General features: G+C 40.4%; 1 protein-coding gene across 2 annotated transcripts in view; it reads left to right on the top strand.

Moving 5' to 3' along the window:
• The window catches only part of efna5b (ephrin-A5b), a 93,855-nt gene extending 78,941 nt beyond the window's left edge, over positions 1-14,914 (top strand). Inside the window, exons 3-5 of one of the 2 annotated variants that reach the window (XM_023277681.3) lie at positions 8,333-8,398; positions 8,776-8,856; positions 10,435-14,914. In XM_023277681.3, the coding sequence (XP_023133449.1) occupies positions 8,333-8,398; positions 8,776-8,856; positions 10,435-10,559 (272 nt within the window). In that variant the 3' untranslated portion in view covers positions 10,560-14,914. The remainder of the gene's footprint in view (positions 1-8,332; positions 8,399-8,775; positions 8,857-10,434) is intronic. The other variant, XM_035951590.2, reaches the window with a different exon arrangement.
• Positions 14,915-15,166: the final 252 nt, after the last annotated feature.

Below are 15,166 nucleotides of genomic sequence, written 5' to 3'. Positions count from 1 at the left end.
ACAGTGCATTCTTGGTATATGTGAAACGCATCTCACAGAATGCTGATGCGAGCATGTTTTTCTAACATGGACACAATCCGCAATCTTGTATTTGAGTGATTTTAATCTGAAAAGGGCAGAAATCCAATATCAGTGGCAGCTCACTGCAAGAGATGAGTGAGCAGAGTTATGGCATTTTTAGGCATGTAAGGTGTGTGGAAAATAGGAAACTACTTGGTGTGGCAGATTGGCGGTTGAAAATGTGCTTTTTTTTTGCTCTCTGACTTGCTCATGTCCATGGACTGAAACTGCTAGTTACAGAAAACACAATCAATAACATCTCTGTGTCTTGCTTGTGGTTGGAATTATTTGACAGATATTTCTAGGTTTGATACTAAAAAACAAGAGTCATCAAAACCTAGAGGGTGGTGATGATTCTACCCATGTTAGATTACAAAATGTATAACAGTGAGGTTTCAGTCACTCCTCAGATGCCTGCAGGCCAATATGCAAAATGCAACTGCAACACAAGACTGACCATAAATACCGAGCTAACGCACAAGAAAACATTTTGATATTTATAAAGATTTTTTTCACAAGATCTCATCAGGTCTAAGTCAGCTTTATTGGACTGGTACATGCAAAGCTCAAACAGATTCTTCAAGACATGACTATAGCTGTCTAGTGATTGATCATAAATCTTGTGATGCACCATGTTCCTTCAAGCTGCTCTCTAGAGGAGAAAGAGATAGAGCAGGCAGCAGCAGCAGCAGCAGCAAGAAAATGGCATTAATGGACAAATGAAATAGAAGCAGGGGATAGAGTATGCAGTCTGTATTTTGTTGGAGCTATGGGAGGGTTGCTAATAATGATAAAGAGTCAGTGCTGTTCCATTTGTGGTACAAGGAGGGAACCTGCATATGGACACCATCATAACTCAGGCCTTTCATCCATTCACATGAAAAATCAACCCTGTCATCAGCATTCAGAGATGATCTGACAGCATGGAATAATGGGGCCGAAAGCTACAACCGCACATTTGCTCGGATACACATGCACTCATGTACATTATGCATACATAAACATGGACGAACAGAGAATAGGCGCACAGATGCAGGCTGTCTGGAATGCATTATTATAATCTTGATGGATGGATCGACATTCCACCACCTCGGTCTCCCCTGGTTACTACATCATTACTTGTCTCCTGTTTTCATCTCATTTCTCTGTTTGGATCTTGGTACAGTCCTCCCTTCCATAGACATAGACGGATGTAGCCAGGTGTGATGTCACCCACTGGCTTGCATTGGAGCCACTTTAAAGAGTAAAATTGCAGCTTAAAGAGCCAGGAAGTTCCAAAAAAGGTGTGCAAATGGTTGCCCTTTACATCCTGGACACACAACTTTCTACCTTGGACTGAAGCAAAAACTAGCTTACTAAAAACACTGATAGCGTGCTGTATGGCAGGTTCATGTGAGGGTCTTAAGACCTTAACAGCAAACATAGGAAAGCTGCATGTGTGAAAAAAGTCACTATGCATTCTACATGAAGTTCCAAAAGTGTGAGACAGGGCGAGTTCAGGAGTTGGGGTGAGCAGCTGGTGAACCAACTGTCAATCAGGGCGGTCAGTCAAGAGCCATACGGCAGACATGAAAGCCCTCCATAAGCCTTCAGATCTTATTAACAGAGCAATAGTTTCTACAATGACCACCAGGACAATTAGTTGAGGGCCCAGATTTAGCAAGTGAGACTGTCGGGGGCTCATTGGAAATAAAAAAAAAAAAAAAAAAAAAGACTGACTTTGTGGAGAGAGGTTAATGCTGTTTGAATGGGAGTCATCCGGAGTGGCTATTGGTGGCAGTGCACTTTTGCAGCAGACATCTATCAACTATATGTTTTTCCTCCCAGACTGCATTGATTAGACACACATAACATGCACAGAGTGGTCTTCAAATAAATGCTTGATTTTCAGTGAGAAAACATAACAAATGCAGATTCTTCCACACAGGTCACATGGGGTTCTGCTGAATATGAAACTGACTATATGCAGTGACCTTAACATTCAGAACAAATCAAACCAAATGGACACAGAGATGTTGGAACAAAATGTTTCATAGCATTCTTCATCAAAAAACGAAATGAAGGAATAACTTTTGGAACACTTTATTCTGCCCTCAAAGTAGTGCTCAAAAGACTTGTAGAACCTTTACCAATTTAAGTTATTCTGGCTGTTCATGGAACCCTATTAGGATGCAATTTTCTGAAGTTTGTCACCTATCCGTGTATGCACATCAAACACACATAAGAACGGGGGAACAAATCAGTCATTTCAGTCTGTTGGATTCTGAAAGGTTCTAATAACTCAAGAATAAACTGTTAGGTCTGGACATGACAACCTTATTGGAATTCCAACATGCCCCTTTTTAAGAATAAATTGAAAACAGTCAACCAGCAAGCTAGCCCACTGGCCAGACTTGGTTAATAATAGACCGCGCGCCAAGTCATGGCACACTTGTTGACAGCCCAGAGAAAGCAAGGCGAGAGAGAGAATAGTCTCTAATCAAGTTATCTGAGTTTGACTGCCAATAGACTAGTCATCACTTTGCCTGCCAAAAAACAGAGAGGCTGTGAAAAGCCAAGAGATCAGAGTAAAAGAAGGGCAGGCAAGGGCTGCGATTCAAAGGGCACAAGGCTCCTTTTCAGCTTTTTATGATTCATGCAACTAATAGTCGTCCTCAGGAGCTGATTATGATTCACTATCACAAGCACAATGATGTTTTATCCTTCGCCATTAAAGCATTAACATACGACACTATGCAGAAGTTTTACTAAAAGCACAATGAGGATGCTGTAGTTCAGCTTAGAGAGTCTCACTTGCTTTCGTGTCTTCATTTGGTTCCACACTGACATTACATGTCATGTGCTGCAGGCCTCTTTCTTGCTGAAGTTAATGGTGAATAGAAATACAAACATCCAAAGCTCCTAAAAATTTTGCACAGCACATTATATAATTAACCCACTTAATTAGTCATGATGTTTAAGGGGTATTGTTCATTTATTTGCTCTTTTTCATTCTTCCACTGCTGCAATACACACATTTGCTCATACACACTCACATTCACACACATTTTTTTTTTCATTTATTCAGTGGGTGGATACTTAGACCATAACAATAATATTATGATTCTATGTGATACACTAAGTGCACTAATGAAACATTATTATGTAAAGTGATTTATATGTGGCTGCTTTAAAAAGCCAAACTCCCCCCTCGTAGATTAATAAATCATCAAGTTTATTGTAATTTGAGCACAGAGACATGAATCAGTTGATGAAATTGAAGAGTTTCAGACTTTTAATCATTCACTTTTCATTTTCAATAAGACACAGTAATTTGTTAGAGCATCATTATGTGGTCTTTCATGAAATTATGATGCTGGATGTACTTTGACATAAGACTGGAGGGGAAATAATTGGACCCACTGCATTGATAGTGTGAAGAAACTAGTACAATGCAGAACCGACTTCCCCTTCTCAACTTGTACTTTCTCTCAGTCTTTCCCTCATTGCTTGCAACCTTGTCACCTCAGCGCAAGTGGCATAAGGAATGACTTCTGTTCACTTTTGTCAGAGATCGAAAGATACAAGGAAAGAGCAAAAGGCCGGCTATCACCAGGGGGGGAGAGTTTGATGCCTGAATCCAAGTCCTCCTCTTTTACTGCTCCTCCCAGCTCCCTCATTCCCTCCTATTGTGTGTTCGCTGTAGTAGCATCTGGTTAATGGGCCTCTTCAGTCGATAGTCTCTTCCATCTTCGTATACACACACACACACACACGCACACATTTTGTGTAGGCAGGCAAACACACAAACGTTCTCTGTCTGCTGTCATATATCTATATATTTTTCTCTTTTATGTAAAAAATAAAGTTGTTAAATGTGGGAAACTAAACTTTCTGGAGGACATTTAGTGTTTTTGTGTTTCCTGGCTAATACATACATTTTATTGCTAGCGCATTTGATATAGTATGTATGTACCATTGTCTGCATTGACAGTATTATCCTGGACATTTGAGTAGTTGATCACAGGAGTCAACTAAATATTCTCTCTCTTTAAACTCTACTTGAGTCTCTGAAATTCAAGGTTTTCTTCTGTGTTTAGTTTAACATTGTCCTCTTTTCACAGAAATGTAATGCATCCCAGCAGTGATTTCTGCAGATGGAAGAGAACAAAATGCCTTGTGGCAGCAAACTGTGTAAATGGAAACGTGTGTGGAAGATGGCATGAAGTTTCTGGAAAGTGTGTGAATGTCTGTCTGTGTGTGTTGTGGCTCTTGGACACCATTTTATGTAAACGCAGACTGCTGGACCTAAATCTAACTAGGTTTGTACGGTGTAATCCACATGAGTAATCCTAGTGAATAAAAGACAAGGCCAGCGGGCCGTTTTTCAGTGAGCTGGCAGAATTAGCTAACTAGGAATGCTCAGTGCTGGACACAACATTGCAGGGTATTCAGTTTAGCCCATCCCATGCAACATCCAACAAATACGCCGGGATCTGCGGATTAGAGTACCATTATTAAAACCAGCTGGGGACCTGACGCAGACTGGAGGCATACTAACATGAAGCTATTAATGTTACATGATGCCAAACAAGTCTATACAAGACTTGACTTTTGAAACTGAAGCAATATCTTGCAGTAAAATACTGTTATATAAAATGCTGACAGGTTGGTGTCACTGTATGAACACATTGGTGGACAAGCAGCACAGTGGGTTACATATTGATGTCGCAGATGGACACCACAGAGAGAGGACTCTTTAGCACTGTCAAAAGCAGGAACTTCAAATTTTCACTCTACAAATGATTTTAAGCCATTTGGGCTACACTGATTGCTTATGTGTCGTACTGCATTAAGCCTTGTAGTTGTATAGACACTGGCAGATGTGCAAACTAGATTTACTCTTAACAAAAAACTGAAGGAAAAACTCACTATACTGTATTTATCAGTGTTGGACAGTACCTCAGTAAACTAAATACAGTTATCAGTCCAAGTAACTCCATGTTATTGCTTAGCCAGAACACACTTCATTTTTCAAAGTAATCTTATGATGATGTGTACATGCTGCAGGTCACGTCAGTTACTAGCCAACAGTCATAAAATGAATAATGGAGCTAATTACTTTTGATATCAAGTAATACATTTGGTAATACTATTACATTTTAAAGGAATAAATTGTTGAACATAATTTGCTGCACTTCCTGAGGAACTTGCCAAATACTGCGCTTTGATCTTGGCTTCGTATCACAACATTTTTTGTTACAGTATGGCCTCGTGTCTGCAATGAATCTTCCGTTGAAAGACAAAGGAAATGTGTTTTCCAGATAACATTACAGTTGCAATAAAAGCTTGGCTTGGGATGTGATTGAAACAATGCCGTGCCTAAGCTGCGCTGAGCCCACCTGTTTGTTCTTCCGTAATTGAATTCTGCTTCATTCCATTTGCCTTAATGCTGATGCATAATGCAGTGTACTGAGGGAACTGGCCATTACCAGCCGGGGGACATGGCATAGAGGAGTAACCCGACCTCAGCTACCCACCCCGTCTCGGGACATCTTTTCAGAGCCTCTGTCCTTCAAAGCAGCCACTTGCTCAGGCTGGATGGATTGATGGTTGAGGTTGTGGGCCTGATGGGAACCAGAATAGCAGGTGTTGATGTTACGGCCTACAAGTACAATAAGCCGGACCTCGGCAGCTTGTTAATCCAAAATAAACAGGCACTGGTGTGGACAGTTTGGCTGTGGGTGGAGGAATCCTCATCAAACGGAGAGTAGAGCTGCTACCATGAAAGAATGTGGGGCCAAAGCTTAATCTTCGCTTTGTAGATAAGAATGTACAGAAACATACAGTCCTCTGCAGCATATCAGCACGGTGGCTGCATCTCGGCTTAGACACACCAATTTAGTTGCCGTTTCTTACATTAGAAAATGATATAAAATATGACTGTCAATTGCCATTTGCTGTAATAATATGAATGGTTTTAACATTATCCCTGCTGCAAACTGCTCAAGAAAACACATTAAAAAATTTTTTAAAATACAGTAACTAAACAGAATCAGTGAAGGCTACTTTGATTACTTATTTTCATGATTTTCTCCTGTGTAGGAGGCAGATAGCATGTTAGGGCCAAATCTATAAACAACACAACAGCTTCACAAACTACCAGCATAACAGTGACTCCCACATGTTCTTTGCCATTTTCACCAGGGCCATACTTCTCTCATGATCAGCTGCCTTTGCTAAGTGGCTGCTGTCGATGGCTGTGACTCAGTTCAGCCCACAATAGTGGCGAAGATAAAACATCTGGAGATTGTGTGTGTGTTTCTGTGTGTGTGTATGTGTTTGGCCATGTATGTGCACACATTGTAAATGGGAGCTTAAAGAAATGAAGCAATAAGAAGAGTGACATAAATTGTGTGGGTACTGGTGTGTATATGTGACTGAGTGGGTGAGCAACGGTGGCCAAGGTTCATTAGCGTGTCATCGGCTGCCTCCACACCGAAATAATAACGTCCCCTCTGTCTCTCTCTCTCTCTCACTTCCCTCAATTCTCCTCCCTTTCTGTATCTGCTGAATATGAACTGAGCTGTGAAAATAGCATCTGATCTCAAGTCACCTCTCTCCTGCACAGTGACACATGATGAAGAACCAGATAACAGCTGATGAAGTGACAAAATTAAAATGGTGACAGTGAGGTCAAGAGGCGAGAGGGATATCGAGAGTTTGATGAGCTGCACAGAAAGCTGAGGAATATGCAGAATGTATTTGATAAGAAACTGACATCTGGATCTTAGGGTAGATGAGGAGTAGGGAGTATGCAAAGGGCAAGAAGGGAATAGATTTCCATCTTTTCTCACCCCTTAGTTATTGGTCAATATGTCTCTTAATGAAAACATTCCATGGCTACACAGACAGCTTGCACCTTTTTCCAACATGAAGTAAATACCGTTGCAGACATATTTAGGCATGTAAAATATTCTGCAGATGGGGAGAAGACAGAGAATTTTAAAGAAAGCTCTTATTTAAGAGGATGTATAGTGACAAAGACATATGAATATCTGCATTTTAGGAGCAGGTGTGCACACATTCACTGGTGTATCTGGTGTAAATATGATGAAGGCTAGTCAGTTGAGCTTTGAAGAATGGATATGGGTGCGCTGACAGACGAGAAGAGAGATTGATACAGCTGGGAGAGAGGGGAAGGTAGGGAAGGGGGTTCGGTAAAGGTTCACTAGAGAAGAGTTGACAGCAAATAAAATGGTAGCCTTTGGAAATACCCGACTTCATTGCATCAGACTGATCCACAGAAAACATAAAATAATGCCCAAAAGACAGCTTAGTGGACAGTACGGTCTCTCCGGTGCTGGAGGGGGGAGAGTTGAAATGAAAACTAGCAAATAGCATTAATGTATCTCAAAAGTGAGAAAAGCCGACATTTTTCTCCATTTGATTTGAGGCCCTGACCCAAGGCGGCGATATATATTTTCAAACTACTGTATGTTCTCCTGCCACGGTGAACGCATGGCAGCGCTCACCCACCATGCTCCAACTGACATGTGTTTGACCCCTATCCTTGTCTACAGGAGACAGCACCTGGTGCCTCACCGCAACACCATTAGTGGTCAACCACACACACACGCACACACTCACCATGAGATATTTTTAGGGGCTGTGATACAACCACTATGGTAGCTAATGCTCAGAGATTCACACCCCATGGGCTTGACAGGAAGGGATCCATTTCCTGACAGCAACCGCAAACCATCCACACATGCAGCACATATATCCTCTGTGTGTGAACTTTGCATCCTTTCAAGAGTGTTGAGGGTTTTTATTCAGAGGAAAATACATAAATGTATACACATAAAGTGTTTTCAAACAAGTCAAACTTATGCAAATTCCTTGATCCTTATTAAGCTGCTGGCAGTTGTACAATCGACAATAGTACAATTAAACTGTGAGCAAAGCACTCCACTTACCCCGGAGAGATTTCCCTAGCACATCTGTAAATACTTTGTAGCTATAATTCCACAAGAACCATGACTAACCCTACAAAATCCACTTACGACTTAACATTAACTATCTGAAAGTTTTGGGCTATTTTCTCAAAATAAATTACCTCGGTTCCAACTGGAAAGAAAATATATTCAATATTAAAAATCTATTCACACAAGTCTTTCTATGAAGGAGAAATACAGTGGGAAGCTGACTGGAATTCTCATTGTTTAGTGCACATACAATACTATATGTAGTATTAAACCATCTTCGCTTGTGTCTCTTGCATTTTTTTCAGCCTCCACCATTGCTGAGAATGGGAGGAAAACATGCCTGAAGCTCAAAGTTTTCGTCCGACCATCAAGTAAGTGTTTGCATACAACACAAGGCTTTGTAACAGAGCTTGGTGAAGTACACATTTGAGCTGGAAATCCAAACAATTTATGTCTACTGCTCTGGTTGCCTCACTACCCTGATTTACCTTTTTTTTTTTTTTTTTGCTTACAGTCCAACATGCCTCTTTCATTTATCAAAGGACTGCTAAGGAAATGTTTTCTAGAAAACATGAATACAAAAATGAAAAGATAATAGAGAATCACATCAAATGAAATCATCTGAATGTTGCCATGAGCTTTGTTGCTTGGGATGTTTAATTTGAAGGGGCTGAGGGGGGAGGGCTACAAATGTTACTAACCTATTTGGCCTCTAATGATTTCTCATTTTCCCTATTTTCTGTTGTAGACAGCTGTGTGAAAACTATAGGCGTACATGACCGCGTTTTTGATGTAAACGACAAAGTAGACAATACATTAGAACCACGAGGTTAGTATGGCTTCCTGCTTTTTTGGTCTTCTTCTGTACATGTGTCTCTTGTTCTGTTCTCTTCTACTTTTTATGCTGCTTTTCTGGAAGCTGATCTCTCGTCCACATCACTGCCTGATGATCCTCTTAAAACGATTCTTCTCCAAATTAATGAAGTGGTGTCATGTTCCTGTGGCTGCTTATGTACAAATTATTGTTCATTTACTGTTGGCTTTCTGTATATTGCATGTGGATGCATATATATCTCTGTGTGTTTATATAAGACTGTGTATATGCACACATACATACAATACAGATTATCACTATGTTATGTCATTTCACTTATTCAACACATTCAACACGTCATTTCCAGCTGTATTTATATTTACTAAAATAACTGTGTTCTTATACATTAATCAGTCCTTTAAGTTTTTGAAATAATATGATCAGATCTTAAAAATGATATGTTATTGTACAGATGTTCATTCACACAGTAACAACTGGCAAATTTTAATAATCGGCTTTATTCTTCACCGAGTTGCTGTTTGGCTCTGTAGTCGGGGATTGATTATTTTCTGTGCTCAGAGCGCATAACATTTTTTATGTCTTCATACAAAAGCTGAACTCAGTCGCTGGAATGAAACATCTCCCACATGCTGTTGTCTCATTCTCAGCACCAGCTCACCCCAAGGTCTGAAACAGCACAAAGGCTGCCTTACTGTCAATGTATATACAGCAAACTATTAAATAGAGTGAAAGTGACATCAGCTATTTTGAAAATGAGATCAACTATGCTCAGAAAGTGGAAGAATATTGCATTATCAGTTCGCTGTGAAGATCAGAGATTATCATAAGCTGCCATCTAAATGGGACACACACACACACACACACACACGGCCAGACACAGCAAGACCAGATCCCAGGACATGTTTGATGCCCACCTGTCTCTCCTCCTGCCTGACTCTCTATGTGCCTGTTTGCCCGCCGCCTTATCCTGCTTGCATCTTTAATGGCTGCCTCTCATCTTGGAAGCTTCCTTTGGCCCGTTCCCTCCCTTTATCTTATCCAAAAGAGGAAAATTAAAACATTCATCCATCACCTGCTGTTGCTCCATCCCTCCACTCCCTGCCATACACACCACACACCACACACACACACACACACACGTTTGTACAGTTATGTAACCATCCGATCCTCCGTTCTATCTGTCCTCTGCTCTGCATGGTTCAGCTACTTTCCCAAGGTGCAGCAGGCACATGGCTGCACACAGATACTGATGCCACTGCCAGACAGACACAGGAGGCGACTCAAGTGGGAGATGAATTCAAAAATGTTTCTGATGATGAGAGTAGAAACATTATATAGCAACTGAAGTTCATTTGGCAACTCAGACTTTATCACACAAACAGAAACTTCTCAGCTATGCACAACTAGGATTCTTAATAAATGCAGCCAGGTTACACTTTGTGGATCACAATGCAAATATCTGAGAATGACTTCAACTAATAATGTCACCTTTTGTCTGTGATGCACTGTGACAGGAATGCATTTTGTACTATAAATTCACTTTGCTTCTTTTTTTCCTTTTCAATCCTTTAGATGATACCAGCCACGAACCGGCTGAGCCTTCCCGAAGAGAAACAAATGCCGCGCCGCACCTGCAGAAAACAAGTCAACTTCTGACTTCATTGCTGGTCTGCCTAGCAGCACTCTTCACTTTATAGCGCCTCCCAATGTCCCGGAGGTCATTTACACCTAGCGTGGCCTGAATCTGCCCGAGGCTGCAGGGTAGGGGGTGGGATTTGGGTGGATCGCGTTTGCTTGATTGGGCATAAGAGCAGGCTTCTCAAGGAACCCTCTATTTTTTTCAGAAAAAAAATATTTAAGTGGTCTTTCTCCGTCTGTGAGTGAAAAAGTTGATGTTAGAAGTGGGAGAGCCAGTTCCCCCTCCTAAACCTTCAACTAAGATGCCAAATCCCGTTTTTTGACACTTAGTGATTCTTATTTTCCCGTGACTTTTGACACCCCTTTACATTGCGTTTATGTCATTTTGCAGCACTGATGTTTACCCACAAACACACACGTATACACATATAGCACATGAACACAGCATTGCAGAGTCAAATACGAAAATGTCTCTACACCAACAGTCAATAGCGGTAGAGTTTTTTTTTACAAAGTTGTACACAGTAGCAGTATTACTCAGTAGGAAAGTGAAGATTCTAGGCCTTAGAAATGACTGTACATACACAAATAAGTAGTTGTCCTGAGACCCCTCAAGAAGCCTTTCACAAGATCAAGTTCTTCTCTGTGGTTAGGAGCAGATTTATGAACCCTGAAAGATGAAATGTAGGAAATGAATAGTAATGGTTTTAGGTCGAGGTCAGAATAGAAACCACAGCACTGAGAAACACGTACATGGCATGCACCTTAGCCCACTGGTCTTCAGACTGTCCCGGTTTAAAGGTAGTGCCCAATTTTCTCTATACTATAAGCGTTTGTATATAATGGATAAGCTACTTAGAAGTTCAGTGAGTGAGTGAAGGTAAAATCTATGGATGCAGTATTTAACTCCTTTGTGTCAACCATGCCAGTCTGCTCAATAAAACATCTCTTAAGAATCAAAAAACAAATAAATTGAAACTTTCTCACCAGACTGTTTGCTGACGAGGATCAATATCTTTTGCAAGTTGATCACACAATTTCACGGCAACAGCCACAGTCATTTTAAGCAATGTTTACTGAGCTGGGAAGCAATTGTTCTCTCTGTTTCATTTGAGTATTAGTCAATATTAACACTCCCATAAACATTAGCATCCAAAGCATGTTTTTTTTTCTCTCACTGCTGATTGTCAAAATGATTGTTTAAAAAATTATTCACAGCTAGACTGGAGCCATTAGCTATTTTACTTTGCCAGTGGTGTCATTAAACCTTGTTTTGAACAATGCAGACACTGTAAATTTGGGATTTTTGTACTGTTTGAGATCTACTTAAAAGAGAACAATAACAGAAGTAATAGGAAAAAGTTTGAAAAGACACTTCAGTTCACAGTGCCATACTTTTTTAATGCATATTTGTTCCTTAAATATATCCCCAGCTTTGACTTATACAGTAGATCTTTCTCACATTCAGTTTATTGCACCAGTTTGTAGAGCATTTACAGGACTGATGTATAGCTCCAATTAGTTGGAAACACAATGTGTAAACAGAAAAAAAGTATCCATTAAAATCAAGGCGATCCATCGTTCTATTTAGTCTAGCCTGGTTTATGTTAGCACTTACATTCAAAGGAATTCACTGTGCGATAAGGATATTCAGCTTCCTTCAACTCCCAAAGATGCACATGGTGATTTAGCATAATGAAAGATTTTACTGTGCGTCTTTTTTGTTTTTTTCCTGAGAGAGACATGCTTGTTTGCTTCCAAAGGAAAAAATAAAAAACTCAACTTTGCAGAAACCGACTAGCTTTCAGAGCCCAGATTGTATTAGAAAAAGGGCACCGATTGGTTAGGAGAGACATAAAAGAGAGAAATGGAGCAAGAAAAGGGGCACAGGAGCAATTGCATGTCCACCTTCAGCTCCTCGTGTTACTGGTTTAAGTGACTCTTTAATGAGGTTCAAAATGACAGGCATGTGGACCCCATGTTGTGGCAAAGGGAGTTATTTCTGGTATTAAAAATAGATGGTGGAAGGCTTGGGGGGTCTCGGGAGGGGGGGGTGTAGATTTCCACCGTGGGGGGTTTTAAAACACCAATGACCTTGCAGTTTGAGAGAATTGGTGAGTGAAGGAGACAGAAAGAATTAAAGCGGGAGACGCACACACAGAGATAGAAAGACACAGGAGGTAGCCGAAGGTTGTGTGACTAGAGTGCCTAACAAAACGCTACTGGAGAAACACCCGATTCAATGACAAACATATAGTCCAGCACCATTCAGTCTCAAAGGCATGCACTGTTTTGTTTTTGCTTTGTTTTTTATGGATGCCTTCTTTTCAGTTTTTATTTCTTCTTCTTCCCTAGAAAGACTGCCTTTGCCTTTTTGTTATTTGTTTTTTGTGCTGTGGTAACAATGCTATTAAAGCAGAATAGCAGCTCAGCTATGAGGGGTAATAGGAGACGAGGCCATTTAATGAGGTACTAATTTTCAGGATAACACCACAGGGAATAAGCACTGCATAAGATTCAAAATGGACACTTGTCAGCAGATTAACACTAGACTTTTATTACAAACCAGCTTCAGTTGTAGTCTCTTATAGTTACCAATACTATTTGTCATTATTGTTATCATTACCATGATTTGTTCTGTACACACCTTAACCTGGGAAATGAGGATCAACTTATATACTGGATACTGTGTATCCTGAGGTAGTCAACCATAAAACATGTAGTGTTAGGTTAGTATCTGTTTTGTACCTTTCTGGAGGACAAAAGAAAAAAATGAGATACATCATTGTTAAAACTGTATAATTATTATTGTTATGATGATGATGATTATGACTATTATTATTAGGAGAACTTCTTGATGTAAATAGTGTTTGATATTAAAGTATTAATTTGGTTCTTATGTCTTTTCTAAAAAAAAAAAGAATACCGTATTATCTCTGGGTTTTGCGGAGTGTGTACTGTCCTCAAACAATGCATTGTGTGCTTTGATCCTCAATGCCTAATGAAACTTTGAGCTAATACGAAGGGGAAAACTGTGGGAGCTGTACACGCACCGGTGTACACACGGCTGGACATTAGCCAACAAGAGGCTCACCTCTTACATGTTTCAAACCAGTCACCGACCTTCACCATCTCTTCACATACAGATCCTGCCTTGGAAAGAAATACTTGGGACTTAACAGATAGCCTGTTTGTACTTTTTTTTGCCTTCAGTGTTTTGAGAGCATGTTGGTCAGCTCAAAGATCAGCCAAGAGTGGACTGTTGGCTTTTTAACAGAAGGATCTCACCGGTTTCATTATGTGGCATGCGCATGAACTTGATGACATGTTAAAACAAAAAAAAAAAAAAACAACAAAAAAACGTTTTTTAAAAAAGTTTTCTTTTGCTGTTATTTTCTTTTTCTTTAAAGATGTATTAGATTTTTTGGATTCACTTTCATGTTGTGTGTTTTTGCATCCCCCATTTGAGTGATGTCATTAAAACAGTGTAGTTACAGATGACAAATGTACATAACACAAACCATTGTTGTAAAGTTACAGTGGGGGTCGGCCATTTTGTAGTTCAAAAGCAACTTTTAGCTTTCTTTTTCCTAAGAATGAATCTCTCTGTACCCATCCACTGAATTCATCCCATGTAGCTGCAATCTGTCTCCTCTGACTATTCGTCCTCCTTCTGCTCTCCCAAAGAGGAGCTGTTTGGGAGCGTATACATCAGTGTGGATGTTTTTTCAGTGTGAAGAAAAAAAAATGTGTGAGACCTATAAGTTTGAGTGTGTGTGCGTGTCTCATTTACTGTTGCTGCAGTGAATGGGAAGCGGCAACCCTCTTTGGCAGCGAAGAGTGTTTCCCATGCCTTAGCCCTTCAGCCTCTGCCCTGGCAGCCCGTCTGTGTACAAGACGCTTTCTGCCATTGTGCTTTTACACAGAACAACTGCTGGCGTCGAAGAGACTACAACAGGGCCCTTCACTTTCTCTCCCTTTTTAACAACCCCAAATCACTTGTCACTGCGGTAGACATCGGTCCTGGGCACAGTTCAAGGATTAGTGCACCCCCTTCCACCAAATCCGAAACCGGATTGTTAGCGGGGTAGAGCACATCATCGATCCAGGTTCTGTGTGTTTGGCCAAAGCCTTTTCGGCTTCCGCCTACGGCTGATGAACCAGTTGTTCATTTTATGTCCTGTCTCATTCTTCTTGTGCTTGTATAATCCCCCAACCACACCACCTGCTGCCCCTTGTTCCTTCACCTTTGAACCCCGCTCCCACTTTGCCATCAGTGGGGAATGTTTCCAACCTGCTCTTTTACAGTATATAAACAACGACAAAAACTTTGACAAAAAATTATCTGTATTTGTATATACACGTGTCTGAGCAACTATGAGTAATACAATAAAACAGAAATACATTGCTTTGATGATTGTCCTGCTGTTTTTCCTCCTCTTTAACCCTTTTACAAAGTCATGAAAGTGCAATGTACTGCGATCATGGTCTTGTAATCACAAGCACTGTCGAATTTGTCGCTGCATTAAGAATGCTTACTGCATTGAACACTCCTACTGTAACTAATACAGGAAATGAACATATTCCTCCGACACTCAAGCAGAACCATGTCTCATCATGTGCCAAATTAGATTGTATCACGCACACAAACACACACTCTGTAGGT

The sequence above is a fragment of the Amphiprion ocellaris genome, chromosome 6 (genome assembly GCF_022539595.1).
Source record: "Amphiprion ocellaris isolate individual 3 ecotype Okinawa chromosome 6, ASM2253959v1, whole genome shotgun sequence".
Classification (NCBI taxonomy): domain Eukaryota; kingdom Metazoa; phylum Chordata; class Actinopteri; family Pomacentridae; genus Amphiprion; species Amphiprion ocellaris.
Note: the sequence above shows the minus strand (reverse complement) of the source record. Positions and strands in the feature narration are given on the sequence as shown.